The sequence below is a fragment of the Aquila chrysaetos genome, chromosome 24, assembly GCF_900496995.4.
Source record: "Aquila chrysaetos chrysaetos chromosome 24, bAquChr1.4, whole genome shotgun sequence".
In the NCBI taxonomy this organism is placed as follows: domain Eukaryota; kingdom Metazoa; phylum Chordata; class Aves; order Accipitriformes; family Accipitridae; genus Aquila; species Aquila chrysaetos.
In genome coordinates, this window is record NC_044027.1 from 14197519 (window position 1) to 14217658 (window position 20140).

At 46.5% G+C, this 20140-nt stretch overlaps 1 protein-coding gene across 3 annotated transcripts; it reads left to right on the plus strand.

Annotated features, from left to right (window-relative positions):
• The first annotated feature begins 43 nt into the window (after window positions 1–43).
• Window positions 44–17845, plus strand: MIGA2 (mitoguardin 2). 3 transcript variants are annotated; one of them, XM_029999436.2, is made up of 17 exons: window positions 44–177; window positions 1610–1852; window positions 2491–2686; window positions 3644–3756; window positions 6144–6261; window positions 6556–6695; window positions 7657–7701; window positions 8220–8337; window positions 8520–8620; window positions 9114–9229; window positions 9664–9736; window positions 10391–10477; window positions 10940–11038; window positions 11248–11382; window positions 12137–12190; window positions 13167–13283; window positions 13921–17845. In XM_029999436.2, exons 2-17 carry the CDS (start codon window positions 1757–1759, stop codon window positions 14119–14121), a joined length of 1809 nt encoding a protein of 602 aa, XP_029855296.1. In that variant the 5' UTR covers window positions 44–177; window positions 1610–1756; the 3' UTR covers window positions 14122–17845. The 3 variants fall into 3 exon arrangements, with proteins under 3 accessions (XP_029855296.1, XP_029855295.1, XP_029855297.1); XM_029999435.2 differs by having other exon boundaries at window positions 45–177; window positions 2476–2686; XM_029999437.2 differs by lacking the exon at window positions 7657–7701 and having other exon boundaries at window positions 45–177; window positions 2476–2686.
• The last annotated feature ends 2295 nt before the right edge of the window (window positions 17846–20140 follow it).

Genomic DNA, 20140 nt, shown 5'->3' on the forward strand with positions numbered 1-20140 from the left:
GCCGCTCTTATTGGCTGGAGGGGGGGCCGGGGGCGGTGGCTCTGCACCGCCGCCGTTGGCCCCGCCCCCGCCCAGGGTAGGCTGCGGCGCGGGGGAAGGAGACGCTGCCCTTCCGCGGCCATGGCGCGCGGCGGGGGGAGAGGGCGCCGAGCGGGGCCGCGCGCACCCCCCGCCACGGTGAGTGGTGCCGCCCGCGTTCCCTCGCGGGGGCCGGGCTCGGCGGGCCGCACCATTGCTGGGGAGGGGGGGGAGCGGAGACCCGGGGACCCCCGGGTAGAACCGGGCCTGGGGGGGGGGGGGGACTCACCGGGGTGCAGAGGGTACGGGACCCCCCCGGGATGCACGCGTGCGGGAGGGTTAGGGCTGCCTGGGGTGCGGGTGGTGCCCCGGGGTGCATGAGTGCAGGGGGCCCGGGGGATGCTCCAGGGGTGCGAGGGGCCTGAGGGACCTCAGGGCGCGGAGTTATGGGGGGTGCCCAGGGATGCAGGGGGTGTGGGGATGCTCCGGGGGGGGGGGGGCAAAGGGCCCGGGAGCCCTGTTTGCAGGGCCCCAGCTTGCTGCAGTGCTGGTACGGGGTGTCCCGTGGGGAACTCCCTGCATGGCCGGTGGGTTTAACACCCCCAGCGCCCTGGGGTCCCGTCACTGCTTCGCCCTGAGAGTCCGGGGCACGCAGGGCTGTGGGGAGATGGCCCGGACAGAGGGGTTTCACTGGTGCCTTGCTGCGTGTGCTCCCCAGCCAAGCGTCGTAACCCCCAGGCTGTTTTCTGTGCCCAAAATCTCTTGCACTTTGCTCTCCTCATCTCCGCTCTGGCCAAAACATTACCTTTAACCTTGTGGGGAGAGTCCGTTGTCCGTGTCTGGTCCCTGCGGGATCCCGCCACCCCGAGACCATTTCCGAACGCGGCTCCCAGAGGGGGTTATGCCAACCCACGGGCCGTGGGGTGTGAGGTTGCTGTCAGCCGTGGGGTCAGGCAGGAATGGGGGGTTGTCACGCGGCTGTAACACCCGGGGTGGGTTTAGCGTGTTGGTGTGGGGAGATGCCAGAGCCCGGTGTGGCTGGAGCATGGTCACACGCGGGGTGAGAGCAGCATCTCCTCGCTGCAGTGAAGGTGGCTTGCTGCAAAGGCTGGCCTGGCAGAGAGCAGGGCCAAAGGGTTTATAACTTTGTGGTGTTTAAAAGACCAACCACCCTCCAGTTTCAGTATGTCATTCTGTAGCTCTGTCCTTGACGTGAAGCACGTTCCTCCTCCCCAGCTCCCAGCATGGCCAGGAAAGCTCTGAGTAAACTCAAGCAGCATTGAAACCTTTTTATATGGGGACTGCAGACAAAATCCCAACCGTGTGCAGCCAGTTCTAGTGTATGTAGAAGTCTCTGGCAGCTGTGGAGTCCAGGGATGCTGCTGCTGTAGAGCAGTTTGGGAATCTGCCCCTGTGGTTGGTAGGACAAGCAAAAAAAATTGCTGCTGTTGGTGAGAAGATGCTTTAGATCTCCTTGGCTCTAGCGGCATTGCTGCTCCAATGACCTGGTGTGTGGTTTGTGAAGTGCTGTATGAGGAGGTGCAGGTCGTGTGTTCCCTTCACTCACTTGATTTTTCTCCTCTTTCTGCAGGAGGAGGATTGCTGGATGAAGGCTGACCCCAGGACTCTGAGCCAGATGTCAGAGAAAAGTTGGATTTCTTTGTGAGCAGCTCACGCAGCATCCACAAGTGCCCTTCCCCTTTGTGGCTCCTGGAGGTGCTGAGATCCTCGTGCAGAGATGGCATTTAGAAGGACAGAGGGAATGTCCATCATCCAGGCCTTGGCGATGACCGTGGCAGAGATCCCCGTGTTTGTTTACACAACGTTTGGGCAGGTACAACAAGTGGGAAAAGCTTTTCCGTTGCATTCCTTGGATTTTCTCTTTGGGCTTTGTCTGTGTTAGTTGTGAGGGACAGAGGCATGACGGGGTGATGCTGGGGGACCTAGGCAGTTTGAGGGTTTGTAAGATTTGCATGAACAGTTTGGGGTGGTGGGAGAGAGCTGCTCTGGGTGGGCTTGGACAGGGGAGAGAAGGGCTTCCCACATCTCTTCCTGGGAGAAACGCCCAGGTTCAAGCTTCCTCTTTGTCAAAGACACTAAAAAAAGACTTGTTTTAAAGCAGAGTAATACATTTCCCACCTGTAGTAGTGCAATAAAGCTCAGCTACCAGGGTTTCACAGCTGAATTTGGGTAGCCTGGATTGCATCTGTTACAAGCTGTGTGCAAATTTTGCAGTGTGTTTTGGTAATGAGAACTGAGACAGGTTCTCTAGCTTCTGCCAAAATGATGCTCTGCAGTTTCTCTGTTGCTAAGTCTTAGTTGTGTAGCAGGGGCTGTGTTTTGTGGGTGGGAGGGGGAATGCCAAGGTGTCTTATGTTTGACTACTTTTAGAAAAAAAAAAAAGGGTGGTGGAATTGGTTTTTCATCGTTGCTCTTTCATATCTTTTGTGTTTAAAGTCTGTCTTCTCTCAGCTGCGGCTATCTCCAGGCCTGCGTAAGGTGCTGTTTGCTACAGCTCTTGGGACAGTTGCATTGGCTCTTGCAGCTCATCAGCTGAAGCGTCGTCGTCGTCGTAAGAAGCAGATTGCTCCGGAGAAGTGCGGCTTTAAGCCCGGAGGAATCACAGTGCCCATCTTGCCAACCAGAAGGGTCTCCTCCGTGAAGAAAGGTTGGCCTTGCAGAAAGGGAAAATCTCCAAAAGCCTTTTGTGAGGGAGCAAAGAGGGTGTACAGGGAGTGATGGGAAGTTCCTGACAGCTGGGAGGAGAGGAAAGCAAAGCCATTTGTGTAGTGCATCGATGCAGAATGAAATTAGAAGCCTGGAGCACAGTGCCATGCACGCAGGGTTAGTGGAGGAAAGGGAGAGACCCTGAGCTCAAAGCCCTTGCGAGAAAAAAGTGTCACTGAGGTTTTTACCAAGGTTTGCAGTTCCCATCCCCCTTCCTACGGAAAGACCGTGGACCTGTTACACCATGCCTCCCCCGATAATAATGGCATGCGGGTACACGGTGACCTGGTTGCATATTGATCTCGGTGATGCCAATATGATGCCTGACCCAGGAGTCCCACGCGCAGCCGTGTCAGCGAGGTTGGGCGCCGGAGGGGAGGGTGGCCTGGGCCAGGCTGGGGAGTCAGGAGTGTCTGTCCAGCTCTGCGGCAGCTCCCGGACCTTGGGCAGCTTCTTCACCTGATTCTATTGATTTTTGGGGTAAGACTCACCCAGGTCCTCAGCAAAGCACTTTAGGGATTAAACATTTGTTTTATGAAACATATGAAAACCTTTAAGCATTTTTAATAATAACTAAGGGAGCAATGTCCATGCTCTGCCTGGCCTGAGGGAAGCTGGAGGGGGTTCTTCCTTGATGCTCTCCGCTTGTGCTTGCCTCCTGCCATCCATAAGTGGTAAATAAATACTCATTCCTGAGCCTCAGATCCCCACTGATACCAGCTTTTTAGTGTCTCAGAGCAAAATAGAGCATACAGGAGATCCGTGACTCATTTCTAGGTATTGGATACTGCTTTGCCCATCCACAGTCACACTTGACAGGGCAATGTTCCCCTCCCTATTCACAGCTGCAGTGAACCTGGCCTAAAATCTTGTTTTTGTGTGACCTTCCCAACTGCAGGATACTCCAGCAAGAGAGTCCAGAGTCCTGGCAGCAAGAGCAATGACACGCTCAGTGGGATTTCCTCCATCGAGCCCAGCAAACATTCCAGTTCCTCCCACAGCCTCACCTCGGTAAGGACCTTCTCGGCCGGGCTGGGAGAAACAGGGCTGGGAGATGCAAGCGCGCCTATCTGTGCAAGTGCGCCTACCTGGAACAAGATCACAAAGTCCTTGGGCTTGTGCTGGCCAATGGATAATGCCAAAGTTTTTGGAGCAAAACAGGTTATGGCATAATTATAGGGCAGGTTCTGATATTAACCTCAAATTGATGGTCTGGAGCTGCCTGTATGAAATTAGAGCAGCATTATCCTGTGGCCACGAGCCCCAGGGTACATCCCACTTCTTTGGCCAACGGGGGCTTGCAGGAAGGTCTTGTGTGTGGGACATGGCTGGGATTCGTCAGGGCTTTCTGTGACCCCTCAAGGAGCGAGGCTGGGTTGTCGCTGGGTCTCACAGCAATGGGGAGCTTGTTTGCTTCCCGCTGTGGTGGGGGTTTGGGTGGCCCAGCAGCCCCTGTGCTGGCACAGCCCTCCTGTGCTGGGGCTACTCACAGGTTGCTTGGTTGGTAAAACCAAGTTAACTACCAAAATCTGATAGCTCTGTTCAGGAAGCAGTGCAGGTTGAAAACACAGCCTAGTGATTCTATTTCCTCCAAAGCTGAAAGCAGCCTATAAATACAGGTAATTCAGGCTTGACTGGGCAGCAGAAGTCATCACTGCTTATATCCACCTCTTGTCAGTCCAAACACAGGATTGGGGAGCATTTGTGGCTTCAAGACCTGTTTTACATCCCACTTGCTCAAAGCCCTGTGTGCTGCTGTTGGAGCAGCAGGTGGCACAAGCAACCTCTGCAGTTTTGTGCACTGCAACTTACTGCGAAACATCCCCTCAGTGTCACCCACTTGGGCTCCGTGTCTGATTAGCAATATTGGGGCAAGAGAGGGAAAAATCACCCCTTCGAAGGGAGCTGTTGGCTAGCAGAACCCTACAGTATGTGCAGGCATTGCTGTATTTTAGCTTGTCCTGTATGGTTAAAGTACCAGAAAGTTGCCAAAAATCTGTGCTGGCCAAAGTGTGTCTCCAGCAGGCGGCAGTGCTGGCACGGTGCTGGGCGTGCAGCCCTGCACCCATATTCCCCTGGGGTAACTGGGATATGATGGGATGTGTCAGTGAGGACCAAGCTGTGTCCAGCTCCGGCCTCCCTACCCCTGCAGGGATGTCCATTTAATTCCCCTGTGGCTTCTCCCTTCCCACAGATGCCGTCTGGGTTTTGTATCATTGAAGTCTGTTTCTCTTCAGATAAAAAACTATGCAAATTCCTTTTTCCACTGCTGGTGCATGGGTGGGGATATCCACACAGAGAGGGATCTGTACCCGTACCCCCTTCATTGTGTGGGAGCTGAGCATCTGTGACACTGTACTCATTGCTTTCATGTTACTTGATGGAAAAACAGCTCATCCTTCACACAGCTGCAGTTTCTGCCTGCTCTCTCATCTGCTTCCTGGGAGTCGTCTTTGCCATCTAGTAAATAAGTCAGCACCAGTGAACTGATGATTTGCAGTTCTGGATCTCAAGGTTATTTGTTAATACTCTGCAGAGATTAACCAATGGAGCCAGGGCAAGAATTAATCTGTCAGACGATTATTGTAGCTTTTTTCTAGTATCAGGGTCACATTTGGACATCTTTCTCTAAGCCACATGAAAACACTGGTCATTGATAGTGTTTGAACCCAGCACTGTACTGAGTCAGACTTTAAAAGACATTTATGCGCTAGTGTGAAATTGGAGAAAGCTGACAATTTGCTGTGTGGACCTTAGTGCTCAGCCCTCCCAGGAGGTTTGTTTACAAAGAGAAGAGCGAGGATCCCCTTGGTCAAAGTCCTGAGCTGCATTTTTGCTGGTAATCTGTTCCTTTGTTTGGACTGTGGTCACTTCCCCCCACTTCCAGTGTTTTTTGCACAGGAAGCTGGGGTCGATATGAACTTTCTATCAAAATCCTTGTGCCTTTGTAGCAATTGCTTTGGAGCTTTCTCAGGCTGTTGCCTCCATCAGTACTCTCCTGGTAGTGCTCATCATTGTACAGCTCACCATTTCCTAATGAGGCTTCAGTGTAAATTGGTTGGGAAGGTATTTCCCGCACAACTTTATGTGCTATCAGAGACACCAGCTGTGGTGCTGAGTGGAGAAGGGGAGGACTTCTCACCTTGTCTCCCCTCTCGTGGGGCTCTTGGCAGTTGACAGCATAGTGTGAACCCAAGCGGGAGGGGGCTGGTGAGCCTTGACACCTTCCCCTTCCCAGGCAAGGGAGTACTGATATGGGGAAACACAAGGGCAAACATGGGGAAGGGAAATGGCTTATCATTGAAATTTAACTGATGGTGGTGTTTGTGTGGTCTTAACATTGCTACCCTTGGAGAGAATTCAAAAGGCATTTGCTGCTCTCTGCTCCTTTCCTGCAGATGGTAGTAGTCAACTCTTCAAGTCCAACACCAGCATCAGCAGGGATGTGGGAGGCCCAGGCAATGGGAGATGCTGGAGCCATTGGTGATTCCAGTGCAGAAAGCCTCTACATTCAAGGTAAACAAGCCAAGGGTGACATCGCCCTGGGGAGGTTGTTTATCCCTGGAGAACAGTATTTTGGAAGTAACACGGCTGATGTTTTAACCAGTTTAGGGATGTTCTCCTTAACTTCTAATCCAAATTAAACCATATTTAACAGGGAAAGAAATAGAATATATTTATTCTTTCTTATCAGTTGGGGAGAGGCTTCCATCTTCACTGGATTGTCTGAGTGAGCAAAGACTCGTGCTGTATTGCTTTGTTCCTAAGTGGCCTGGGACTCTCACAGCTTGTATTTGGTTGTATTGCCAGGCATGGAGCTGTTTGAGGAGGCCCTGCAGAAGTGGGAGCAGGCACTGACCATCAGGCAGAGGGACAGTGCGAGTACCAGCACTCCCGTGCCCTGGGACAGCAAGAAACAGCAAGAGGGCATGTCTGAGAACATCCCAGAGGTAGGTCCCCACTTTCGCCCTGCATTTTTCAGCTGGGGAACATGCTGAAAGACCAGTCTGGGTGTGGGAAGCAGTAATTAGGAGGTTAAAAGAAGAGCAAATTAAGGGCAGAGTTGGGCCAGACTCTGTTTAAGAGCTGTCTATATCTGTGGCTTCCTTATGCAATGTGAGTGGGTGTTTTTAATTTCTTTTTCTTTTTAATAAGTCTCGCCCCCTCATTCCCCAGCTTTTCTACCCACCTTCCAGGATCATGTCAGTCACTGTCATGCAAGTCCTCAAGCAGCAGAGGCTGCGGTAGGAAAAGGCTGTAACAAATGCAGCACCGGAGAGAAAGAAATAGCTTTTTGCCTGGCAGTGTTGTGTCTGTAACTTTTTAACATGTTTGAAAATGGAGATCTTGATGGTCACGATCACTTCCTAGGAAGCTGGGTGGAGAAGCAGAGGCCAGCTGCCTGTGTGTATTAATGAGTAAAGCAAAGTGGGAACTCGGCAGGAGCTAAGTATGCCCCTGCTGACTGAGCAAGTGGGTCAGGGAGATGAGTAACTCGTTCTGCCTACGGCTACAGAAACAAGGTATTTTTGTACAACGCCTTGTTGTCTTGGACTTGAGGGCTATGCAGGGAAGACCTCTGATAAGGAGATTCAAACTAGAATGGCTCAGTGACAACCACGAAGCTAAAGAGAGCAGCTGTAGCCCAGGACTGTGAAAAGAGCTAAACTCCCAACTCTCCAGGAGTTCTCACTGGCAAAAAGTGTTCCCGCCTCTTATAAACAGGGCCTGGTATACTAAGTATGTGGGATATTTGTCTTTTGTGGTGGATAATATTTATCCAAGTCAAATCTGGATTCTCTTGTTGTCTCTCCTTGAACAGTCATATAGTATTTCTAAAACTAACTTAAAAACAGTTGATTCATTATCAAAAGAGATTTCATGCTTCTTGTTAGTGCTTCTGTCTTCTGGGTGAGATACTCATGCAGACACAGGGGCATGAAGGCAAGATGCTGTGTAAGTCTTATTTTTCTCCCTTTTTTTTTTTCTGTCCTCCTGTGCTGCTTACAGCAAACTTTGCTTATGCCCAGCGCCTTAATCCAAGGACTCTTACTCTGTTATCCAGTTCTGGATACTCTGTTGTATTCAACACAGGTTTTCTGATGTGATTCCCTCTTGAAATTAGGCTAAAGGCACAAGTCAGGAGAATTAAGTGATCTGTAACTCATTAAAGTACCTGTTTTTCTGGATGGCAGGTTAAAGTTCTTAAGTTCTTTCTTCCTTTTTTTAACAGCAAACCAAAATTGTGAAGCTAAAAATCCAGAGGGTTTGAATAGGCTATGTAGAAGCTTCCCTTCCCTCACATTATTAGCTGCATTGTAGGATTAATGAGTCCTCTCTCTCATTCTCTCTCTGTCATCATTTAATCTGCAAACTGTAAATCCCATTTTACTGAAAATTTCCTTCCATATTTGTGCTGTCAATCTGTCTCTGCCCAGCTGGCTAACTAAGGGTGCCATTTATGTATGTTCAAGGAGGAGTCCCAGAAAAGGGAGTTCGCCGAGAAGCTGGAGTCCCTCTTGCACCGAGCCTACCACCTCCAGGAAGAGTTTGGGTCTTCACTTCCATCAGACAGCATGCTGCTGGATCTGGGTATGGAAGCTGGGTTAGAAATACATTAAAATGCCAGTTTCCTGTCTGGTTTTATGTCTTTAAGCCAGGCAATGAAGTAGTGACAAAGTGCTGTTTGTGGGGGTGGGAGAGAGAGAGCACAGGAGCTAAGAGGAATGGTAGTCCATAAACTCCAATACATGCCACTTCTTCCTTTCCTCCAGAGAAGACTTTAATGCTTCCATTGACGGATGGGTCATTGCGGCTTCGGACGGATGATGAAGACAGCTCAATTTCTGAGGACTCCTTCTTCTCTGCAGCAGAGGTGACTTAAGTTTCAGCTGTTTGTCAGTCCAGCTGCTTGGAGGGGAGCCACAAAGGCAGTGGAGCTAAACACATCTTGGTAGAGGAAGATGATAAAACATGGAGCAACAGCCCCAAGCTGGGAGGTTCATGATGGATGTTAGGAAAAGGTTTTTAATTAGGGACATAGTGCAGCCCTTTCCAACCAGAATTTCCATGTCATCTTCCTATCTACTGTAGAAAACATGCCATAACAGATAGGAAAGTACTGTAAATCTAATGTAATGTGGCTTGTAAATCTAATGTAATGTGTAAGTTTTAGGGATATTGAGCTGTGTCAGAGCTGAGACAGCTTTGAAACTGGTTGGAAAAGAAACATCTTTGCATGAAATAATTGGCACTGACAAAAGTTTGCTAGCTGAAGAAGGCACATCTTGCTTGTGTGCAGTCTCTGAGTATTTACAAATATTTAACAAGATATTTTGTTCCTCCCATGCCTCTTGCCACCCCTACAGCTCTTTGACTCTCTCCACTTTGAGGAAATACCGTTCCACCTCTCTAAGCCAGTGGCGGCATATGAAGAAGCTCTGCAGTTAGTGAAAGAAGGGAAAGTTGCATGCCGGACACTGAGGTGAAGTGCAAGCTGGAGTTGTGGATCCTTGTGTCGAGGCTCCTTTGAGCAGTGTGAACATGTTATTTGCCTTTGAGCAGCCCTATAACCAGAATAACCCTTTGGGGACGGAAACTCTTAGCATCCTTCCTGCTGGTTTGGACTTCTCAGGGAACTAGCCCCAGATTTTAGGACACATATTAGGAAAGGGTAATTGTTCCAGGAAATTAGTAAAGAGAAATGTACCTGTTCTGTGTGGCTGGCTGGCATAGTCCTGCGCTGCAACAGCCTTTGCGGAGATGCTCTGGTCCCCCAGGGAGCTGTGCAAAGGGAATGTGGTTGTTAATTCCCAGTCTGTGCCTAGGAGAAAGTATTTTTGGGGGGGGAGCATAGTTGTTAGGAACACAGACATCAGGAGAGCTGAAATTTATGCAGTCCTTCCCCTTTCCCTCTAGGACAGAGCTCCTTGGCTGCTACAGCGACCAGGATTTCCTTGCAAAGCTGCATTGTGTCAGGCAGGCCTTCCAGGTGAGAACAGCTCAAGGCTCCCAGGTTCCTGTTCTCCACGTTCTCCTCTGCCAGCACAGGGGTGAAGTCTTTGCCTCTCTAGAGCAAGTAAAAGCAGAAGCAGCAGCAGCTCAAGCTCCCCTGGTGTAATGCTCTAATCCCATCCTGATCAGTTTGATTTGGAGAGGGAGAGGATCCCCTGGTCCCTGTACCCAGCTTGAGCAGTGGTTACATGGCCACTGACGCTGGTTTAGTTCTGGGAAGTTAAAGTTTGGGAATTTCAAAGCTGCCCAGAAGCTGATACTCCCACTTAAGAGCTTTTCACTGGGCTGGAGTCAAACCTCTGAGGTGGGGGGAGCAAGGTTTCCTTCTCCTTGCCGCAGTCCTCTTCTGGCAATGTGTGTCTAGAGCCTGAACAGCAGCTTTTGTGCCCTGGCCCCACTGCCATCCTGTGGCTCCTGTGCCTCCATTCTTGCCGCTTCCAGTCTTCCAGCCTAATTTTAAACTCACTTCCTGGAGAGAGCAGTTTTGATTTCTAGGCTCCAGCTTAATAAAGGTTAATGATACTGGTGTATGCAGCATTGCACTGCTTTGTGTCCTGTCCTTTTTTTCTCCCAACTCAGAATTCATGTGGGCATAGGCACTCACAGGAGGATTCTTGTGTTCCCTTTGCAGGAGCTGCTGAAGGATGAAAGCAATCAGCTGTTTTTTGGGGAGGTTGGGAAGCAAATGGTGATAGGACTGATGTCAAAAGCTGAAAAGGTATGAAGTTTGTGTAATGACTCAGCTGTGTCTTGAGCACAGGCACACTTGTTCCTCCATCCCCACCCAGAACTTGTCCAGTGTGTTGAAAGAAGAAAACTTCATCTGTATGCTGGTTACTACAGCGTACCAGTTCTCAAATCACTGGCTTAGTCACTGGTCATCCCCTGAACAGGGAGATCATTGCTTGCACGGTGTTAGTCCCTTAGTGGCTCAGTTTGCATACAGATGTCCTAGCTACTTCCTTGAAGAAAGTGGAGCAACATAGGTGCTTTGAGTCACAGCTGAGCCGGGGGCCATCCATGCCTCCCAGAAATAAATTCTCTCTGCACAAAAAGTGTTTTGGCTAAAAACTTCAACCACGTGTGTTGATGTTAGCTCGAAATAGAGTAGTCAAACTTTGGTGAAATGTGCCCACAGCTGTTGTACCTTCTGAAGTGTTTTGTTTCTCTTCTCTCCCAGAATCCCAAAGCTTTTCTGGAAAGCTACGAGGAGATGCTGCATTATGCACTGAAGCAAGAGACCTGGCCGACCACCCAGCAGGAGCTGGAGGGAAGAGGGGTTGGTAAAGACGTTATCTCTACAAAGTTGCAGATGAGTTGGAAGATAATGGATGTGTAGGGGCACCCCAGGAGTGAAAGAACTGCTGCTGAAATACGATTACATTGTGTACTTCAGCTCATTGAATTTTGTTGCTTCAAACCAAGAGTAAAGTCTGTCTCTTTTCTTTTAAACCTGTTCCCTTTACAGACTGTTCTGCTCTCTGACAGGTGGTGTGCATGAGTTTCTTTGATATTGTGCTGGACTTCATCCTCATGGATGCTTTTGAGGATCTGGAGAACCCACCCTCCTCCGTGCTGGCTGTGCTGCGCAACCGCTGGCTGTCTGACAGCTTCAAGGAGACGGTGCGTTAAACAGGGAGTCCTTGCGCTGAGCGTGAGATTGCAGTGCCAAGGCTAGGAGAGTAAAACCTCAGCTGTCCTGGCTGAGCTGAATTTTCTCTTTAGAAATACCATGCTTTCCTGAAGCTCTAAGCAACAATCTTCTGGTACATGTAAATTGTGTACAGGAAAGCTTTCCTTATTTTGAAAGCATCTGGTTGGCTCCAATAGACTTACTTCCCTAGCGGCCTTTATCAGTGATGCCATGGAGATGTTAAAAGATGACAATGCATATTTTCATGAATGAGAATAAGAGGATCAAAATGTAGGGAAAAACGCGTCTGGTTTTTTTGCACCTGGTTATTCATTCTGGTGGTACCTCAGGAGACACTGAGGCTCAAATAGCAGCACTTTCCTCTAGTCCTGGCCCGCAGCTGCATATTTAAGACCGATTAGTTTCATAGACTGAGAAGATGATGGTTGGGAAGCACCTTTTAACAACAGTCTGCTTACAGTCTGCGTTCTGGGGTGTTTGGCAACTATGTCAGATCATATTAGCAATCTTCAAAAACACTTCGGCTTCTCTGGAATGGATCTGGAGTGGCTAAATCTACTTTCAGTTCACTTTGATTTTGTCACTAATATTAGAGTTGTTGGCACAAAAGGGCCACTGCTTTGATATTTTGATGGCAATGTGTTGGTAAACTGTTTTTTTTGTTTTGTTGGGTTTTTTTTAAAGTAATCCCAGTAACTGATGGTGTCTCTCTGTTAATTGTAGGCTCTAGCAACTGCCTGCTGGTCAGTTCTGAAAGCAAAAAGGAGGCTTCTGATGGTAAGCAAAATTAATTACAAGGGAGAGAACCTAATGTATTTGAAGTTGAAAAGATAACACCTATATCTTGACAAAGTACAAGATCTAAGTGGTTTAAGACTGAACTGAATCATTTTTTGTGATGCTTTAGAGCACTGGGGTCCTGCTGTCATTGCTCCAGTGCCATGCCAGTATTTTACTGAATCAGTCTGAGTTTATTCTCCCTTTTTCTTAACGTGAGGATTCAAAAGACAACGTTGCCTGTCAAGGACAGGTATTCCTTCTCCCAGCTCACAGTACCGTAGGAATGGTCAAAGACACCAAACAACAAGGGACTACTCCTGAATTGTAGTTTCCCTGCTGGCAGCACGATGAATGGCTCATGCGCTTCTCCGCTTCCCAGCACTGATTGCTGACTAGCTATTACTTGATGCATTTCCCTTAAATTTGTGGCTTTCTAAAGTATCACAGCAGATGAGTTACTTGTCCTGGGGAACAGGAAGCTGCAACTTCATAACCCCAGTTCTGCCATGGGGTCTGTGGCCTCTGGCAAGTTTTCAACTCGTATCCCACAACCAGCTGGTATGACTGGGTTTGCTTCGTGAGATGGTACAAAGAGAAATGAGAGTGTTGGAAGCTGTATTGGTGCTGTCATGCAGTAGCTCTGTCTTGGATATTTGCATGCCCTTTCCTGGCTTGGTCCAGAGATTATAAATAGTGTCTATAAAGGCTGCCTGATGGTTGCCTTTCATTTTCTTCTATTTATTTTCCTCCCAAAATAGTAGTTTAGAAACATGAAGACAGAAAGCTCTAGTCATCCTTCAAGGGATCTTAAAGATAAATGTAATTCTGCAGGAAGAGGTGTTCTTAAGTAGCTCTCAACTTCAGTTACTAAAGCACAGTGCTTTCTGGCAGGGAATTTGGTAGCTGATATGGAATAAGCTGCTAATTCTGTCTGAGAACCAAGACCAACCAATTCTTTCCTTCCCTGTGGCAGGTACCAGATGGCTTTATCTCTCATTTCTACTCCGTATCGGAGCATGTCAGTCCTGTTCTAGCCTTTGGTTTTCTGGGGCCCCGGCAGCAACTATCTGAAGTCTGCAGTTTCTTCAAGGTAAGATGGCTTTTCTGTACCTAATCTCTGTGGGACTGCTAATGTCTTCTGCCTTAAAGCTGCAGATGTGTGCTTTTGGTGACTGATGCGGCATTAAGAAACTTGGGTCTGTACAAAAGCCTTCTAAAAATCACTGGGTTTTGGGATGCAGATTGCTGAATTCAGATTGATAAGAATTCCGAGCACAATTTACCATAGCTGATAGCAAAAATATGTGATAAGATCTCTTTATACCATCAGTATTGGAAAAGATTATGGGTGCATATACTGAAAGAATATCTTGTCTAAGAGTACATGGGATCTTAAAAGTTACGTATTTGATCTTAAAGCCTAAATCCTCTTGTTCTTGTAGATAATATCATGAGAGGCTGTGTTGCCTTCATTGAATGTTTGCATGGATATTGCCATGGACATCAGCATTGCTTTCCTGACTTCAGGAGCTCTGCTGTTCTGTTTCAGAGGCATGAGAGGATCTAGCCTAGCCACAAAAGTAATACCCAGCCTGAAGCAGATCTTTGCTTGGATGGCAGATATGCAAAATTCCTTATGGGGTTCTCTGCTTGCTGCAGTCCAGGCAGCTGGTATCAGCAGGTGGGAGGAGGTCTCCTTACTGTAAACCTTCCTTTTGTCTTTGCAGCACCAGATAGTACAATATCTGAAGGACATGTTTGACTTGGACAACGTGAGATACACAACAGTGCAGTCGCTGGCAGAAGATATTTTGCAGCTCTCGCGGCGGCGCAGTGAGATCCTCTTGGGATATCTGGGCACCGAGACTTCCCCTGAGGTGAATGGCATGCTTCCTGGTGAAAATGAGCCACTGAAGGAGCTCATCTGATGTCAATCAGGGGAGGAAAACAGTTTTGTACAAGGACCTTTTTCCTCCCAGAGATGGATAAAACTACCTGCAATGTGCATTGGTGGCAGCAAGACTATCTCAACACACAGCAACCTGGTGGGACCTTCTGCTTTTTGTAGCCAGTAGTGTTTGCTGGGATGGATCCAGGACCACTTGCCAGCTTATGGTTTGAATTTCTTCTTTGTTCCACCTTCCTGTTCTTTTTATTATTATTATTTTTAATGTGTCATATAAACCATGAACTGCCTGGGCCTAGGTTTTTGCCCAATTCTCTTGAATAGGGCAACATATGTACCCGTTTTGCCTGTGCGTTTTCTGGGAGATAATCCCTGACGTTTACGATTGTGTGTGGAAGCGGGAACATCATTGGTAAATTCTCCACTTGACCCTTAGCTTCTCAAGGAGGCTTTGTTTGCTTTGGGATTTTTATTATCGTTCTTCTCTGCTGTGTTTCTACAGACATTACTGCTGATTTTTACCTTACATGTTTTAACACATGCAATGTGACTAGCAAAGATTTCTCTCCCAGGGAGGAAGAAATACTTCTGTAAAGCACTGAAGTAAAATGCAGACTTTTGTAACCAGTCTGAAACTCTAAGGAAGTTGGTCTGTTCCCTCTGTGTTGCTGCTCTTTGCAGGCCAGGTGACGGGCTCATCCTTGCTTAGGAGATTGCTGAGGTCTACGTTTGCCCTTAAGGCAAGCTAGTGTGAGGACGGGGTGGATTTGCATCCTGCCTGTGCATGCACAAAGTCTTTAACATCCATCAAAGTGCCTTGCTGTATTTCAGAATGAGCCAGCAGCAGTTTTTGCTCGGTAGGAGGTGTGGGGTGTACACAAGCAGAGAGAACTGGTATAGTGTGATGCCTATTCCTATTATGCACAAGGTAGTAAGAGGTGTAGATGTTGGATGTGATATATGAAAGGGGTTATGTGTGCAGGTAGCTGGAGAGCTGGGGTCAAGCTGCTAGAGAGGAAACAACTCTTTATAATCTGTCAGTCCTAAGAAACATAGCATAGTTCTGGGTATAGATCAAATGCATATGTATATACATACACCTTGTAGTGCTGGGATGGGCTTTTCTCAAATGATGTGATCCTGGCTGCACAGCTGGCACTTGAAATCTGACTGCTCTGGGACATGTGCTGAGTTGGATACTAGCATAGGATAGCAGCAGTGGAGTGTGCTGGACTTGAGGCAGTCCTGGATTTTGTGTGAGGTTTGCAGTGATTTGTTGAGTCCTCTGTGAGTGCAATGCCACAGATGAAGGTTGAGGGTCCAGCTCATGGTTTCTCCTGCTTCAGTCCACATAGAGCTCCAAGTCCCAGCCTCAGAATGAGGAGGTCTTCAGGGAAGAGAAAATGAGGACTTTAACAAAAACATAGGCTTCACTGTTTTTTCTCCAGACTGATTAATTATCCCTTGTGTCTGTTCAGGTAAAAGGCATAAGTCTTATCTAGCCGTATGTTTGCAAGGGGAAAAAAATATGTAAGAATCTGGAGTTTCCATATGAGTGGAAAGTCAGTGCATGGGCTTGGAGAATACAAATGTCTGTCTTCCTCCACAGATATGTAATATGGATTCTGCTGGTAAAAGCAGGAGGAAGTAAGCAGGGAAAAAGTAAACAGGAGGATGTAAAAGGAGTAGATAAATGCTCCCGAGATGCTTGCAAGAGGGTAAGTGTAGAGCACGTAACATCTGTTGCTCTATAAGCACATCAGACTGATGTGGCTTATCCTGAAGACCAAATTAATGCAATAAACAAGACAGTGCTGAGGCAGAAGTGAGGAGCAGCTGACCCAAATGAGGCTGCATGAAATGAACTGTTATGAGAAGGATTTAAGAGACAGCAATTGAAACTAGGAAAGTTCTCTGAGGTGTCTTGCTCCTGGCAGCATGCAGTGAGACAAGAAAGAGAGGATGTTGTATTAGCACGACACACCTGCTATAGGTAAACTGTGATTCAAAAGTACATTATATTCTGAAAGCAAGTTACTTTGCCAAAAAAAAATGTTTATAGTGCTTTGTGCTCTTGTATGGCTGGTTTTGAAGAAAGAGTAACTTCAGCAGCTTTGTATAGTGGTTAAAGAGATGCTAAAATGTGAAGATTAATGTAATAAGATGGATTGTAATTCTAAACAATCAATGCTGTTTATTTCTTATTTTTAGAATTGTTTTATGTGTATTTATTTACTACTTTGAGTGTATTTTGGCCTCAGTGCTTGGGGCAGCCTGCCTGCTTTGTGTACAGACAAGAACGCTGGCTGCTGACTTTGGTCTTTTTGCATCCTTGCGGGAGAGGATACTGAAACAGGGTCCCCATGAAGCAAACACTAACTTGCACTGCAGCTTTTTAAGCTAAGAAATTGTAAATTCATAATCAATCAAATGGAAGAAAGACAGTTTTATTACAGCTTTATGCTTTTCCTTAGCCCTTATTGCAAATAGGGTACATTGTCCCCCCAGTGAAGGTAAAGAGGAATCTTCCTAGAGAACGTCCACAGCTTCTTGAACGTTGAGTTCTCCCCCTCCACCCACCAACACTAACTTGCTCCTGCACAAGCTGAGGATGTCTGCTGAGACAAACTGATTTTCTCTTTACTGGGGAGGATGTTAAACTTCTCTACACCCCTGCCCTGTTATTTCATTGCTGCTCTTTCTCCCTCCCCAATCCCAGTGTAGCTTTAGAGGAAAGGCAGAAGAAAGGTGTTTACAGCCTCTGAAGGGTACTGCAGATCAGCGCGTTCAGAGGAGCAGTTCCTGTGGAAGAAGCTCTCCCTGACCTGAGGGGTGGTGGTCAGTGACCTGCTGCGTTCAGCTCCTTTGGATGCAACCCCAAGCGGGAGCTCAGGCTGCTTCCACCGATCCCATCCAGAGCAGGGCTTGGCCCAAATAGCAACCACCTCATACTCATCTGTTCTGCAGGGTAGAGTAAAAGGTTATGACGGAACAACTGCCTGCCCGCCCTCTGGCTTTGTAAGAGATCACTAGAAAATCCTTCTTTCCCCAGCATATTGTGTTTTAGCAAAGGAAATTCTTCAGTATTAGTAGCAGATGAAATACATATTCAGGTAGAATCTCTAGAGATAAGATATTTGCCTATTTTATAATAAACCCTTATTCTCAAGGGGTTAAATCATTCTGGGCTGACACTTGCAAGATTTTAACACTGATGGGGATTTAAAGTGGCTTAGCAGCTATGAAATAAAATCCTTCCATAGTTTCTGATGCTTAAACAGAATTTCAAATAGGCATGACTTTCAGTTTTTATGTGGAGGTTGTAACAAGCTTCACCAGTGGTTAAAGTACCTACTCAGTACTTTAGTATGTATGTAGAGACTACACCAAATGGCTCTAGGACGCTCTTTATGATCTTTAAAGCACAAATACATTAATAAAAAAATATGAGGAAAAATCTGCCTTGTATCTACAAGATCAGTGTGGCTTTGAAGAGCATGACTTGTGCTGTCTCATACAAGGAGGTGGGAAAGCAGGATTTTATTTACCCCTCTTCATGAAAACATTCCTCTGCCATATGTGAAACTAATGAATGTAAACTTGTGCCTATTTTTTCTTGATTTCCTAAAGGTGTAAAAATCTGTTCTTGTTTTGCATCTTTCTTTTTCTTTGCAGCTAATTTTTTTTTAAATACCTTTAATCTTAGGATGTGGGCATTACAAGTCAAATAAAACTTTCCTTCACGATTGTGTTTTTTGTTTCTAAATTTCCTGGTGAAACTTGCTGGAAACTCAGTCTTTGGTTTCTGATTTAGGTGACAGTTGTGGTGACACCTCTGGTGCTAGAGTGATGGTATAAAACAAGGCTCTTTCTTCCTGGAGTCAAAATGCTAAACTTACAGCAAGTAAACTTAAAGGTTTTGTTTGCATGGGGAATCTTCCTGGTTCTACTGTAGACAAGTCCTTCAGTTAAGCAGGCTATAAAATAAACAAGACAATACATTGTACTTTGAGCAGTGGTTGAAAACTGTGGGGTTTCATTTTTTTGATTTTTCTTTTTCCATGGTGGTTTGATTGTGTTTGGGTGTGGTGTGGGTAGGTTAGCAGACTATGATAAAGTGATAACAAAAATCCCAGTAAGGAACAGAATCTCTTAAACATTGTCCAAGTTCTTGTAGCATAATTATCAGCCTCCCAAACTGTGTGAAAGAAACCCAGAGTAAAGACTGTGGGTTGATATCAGAGATGCCCATCTGCTGAGCAATGCAGGAAACTCATCTTCTCACTCTTCTGAAGCAGTTACAGTATGTTTAAGTACTTTTATTTTCAAATGATACAGAAACCAGATTGAATCAGATAGGCTGTTTGCTTCCACACTGGTTAAGATTTCATCCATGCACTTAAAAATAAAAAAAAATAAGCCTCGGTTAGCATTAATGCAAGCCTGTCATGAACTATGATATATGCAAATAAAATGTTCATGAATAAGAAAATTTTTGTCTCATGCCACACCCTGAATGTTAGTTGAAAGAGTTAAATGGAGTTTATCTTAGTTTCCATGGTGTCAGACTGTATACTCATTACATCTCCAGAGCAGCTTTGTGCTTTCTTATGCTGAAGGAACAGAGCAAAGGCTGCTCTGTGTATTGACACTTTCTTCTTATGTTCAGGAAGGAGTGGGTGAATATAGCAATGAAGCCCACAATTTTCAGTACTTGTCATGGTACATAGATCAAATGTAATCCACTCTGCCAGCATAACTCTATATTCAATAGCTTGGAAAGGAGGAGATTTATTTAACTTGAATAATGAAAGCAGTAAATCACTCATGCTACCTTGTAGCAGTCTTCTGCAATGAGCTGAACTTCTGCAGTAAATATTTGCTCTTTCTTTCAAAATAATAAGACTTTAATGCTATTTTTCTTCTTGCAATGCCAGGAAAAGTATCAGCTTTGAAGAGCTGTTGAAATTAATTGGACATAGTCATAATTGCTATCTGAAAACAGGTATATTACAACTGCAGGAAAAGGGGTGTTCTCCCTGTTCTGAAATCTTACTTTACAGTGAACGTGTTAAGGGATAGAAATTCTAGTCCATGTGCTTTCCTGACATATAAAAATTAAAGGCAACCCCTTGGCTATGTTTGTCACTTCTTGTGCTGCTCTTGCATATTTATCTTTCTGTCAGTTTTATCTTTTAAAATTGAATTAACTTTGATGGTTTGGTTTGAAGGTGTATTTGCTGCCTTTTCTGTGTAACGCTGCTTCATTTATCTCACTTTTGAAGTGCTGCACTGTTTGTGTTCTGCTTTTTCCTCGGGCTCCCCATGTAAGTATTATTCTCTGGGCTCACCCGTTGGAACATTCATTTCAGTTTGGTCTTAAAAGTGGGTGTTTTCAGTGGCCAAAGGTATTTTGGGGGAAGAAAAAAAGAAAAGGTATTGCCTGGACCAGGTGTTGCGTGGCCTTTGCAGTACCTTTTAAAGGACGTGCAGAGCATCAGCATCCTGCTTTCTCTTGAGATTCTGGAAGGACTTTATTTCACGCTTTGTTTTAGCATGTGCATGTTCACACAGGAGCTGGTCGTACTTTACAGACCTATAAAGGAGATGTGGCTATCAAAATCCATCTTCCCCCTAGTGTTATTTAAAAAAAAAAAAAAAAAAAAAGCATTCTCAACAGAGCTTAGGCCGTGTCAGCTAATCAGTCCTGTGCAGGGGCAAATAGAGATGTTATGCTTAGGCTAGTGCAATAATCCTGTTATGTAGTACTATCTGTAGTAATACCATTTATAAAATGAAAAGATTCCCTTTGTACACACACACCTTTTCACCCTTGAAAAGGGTGACGTGAGAAAAGCAGGGTTTGGTTTTTATTCATTAACAACGGGGCCACGGAAGGAAGCAGCTCCTCAGCACACCAGCCCCACACCGTCCCTCTCCGTCCCCGCAGCCTTCCCTCAGCGCCAGGGAACACAAGCACCGCAGCAGGAGGCCGTTAGACGCTGGGGCGGCAGCAGGGAGGTCGTGAGGGGGAGTCCTCC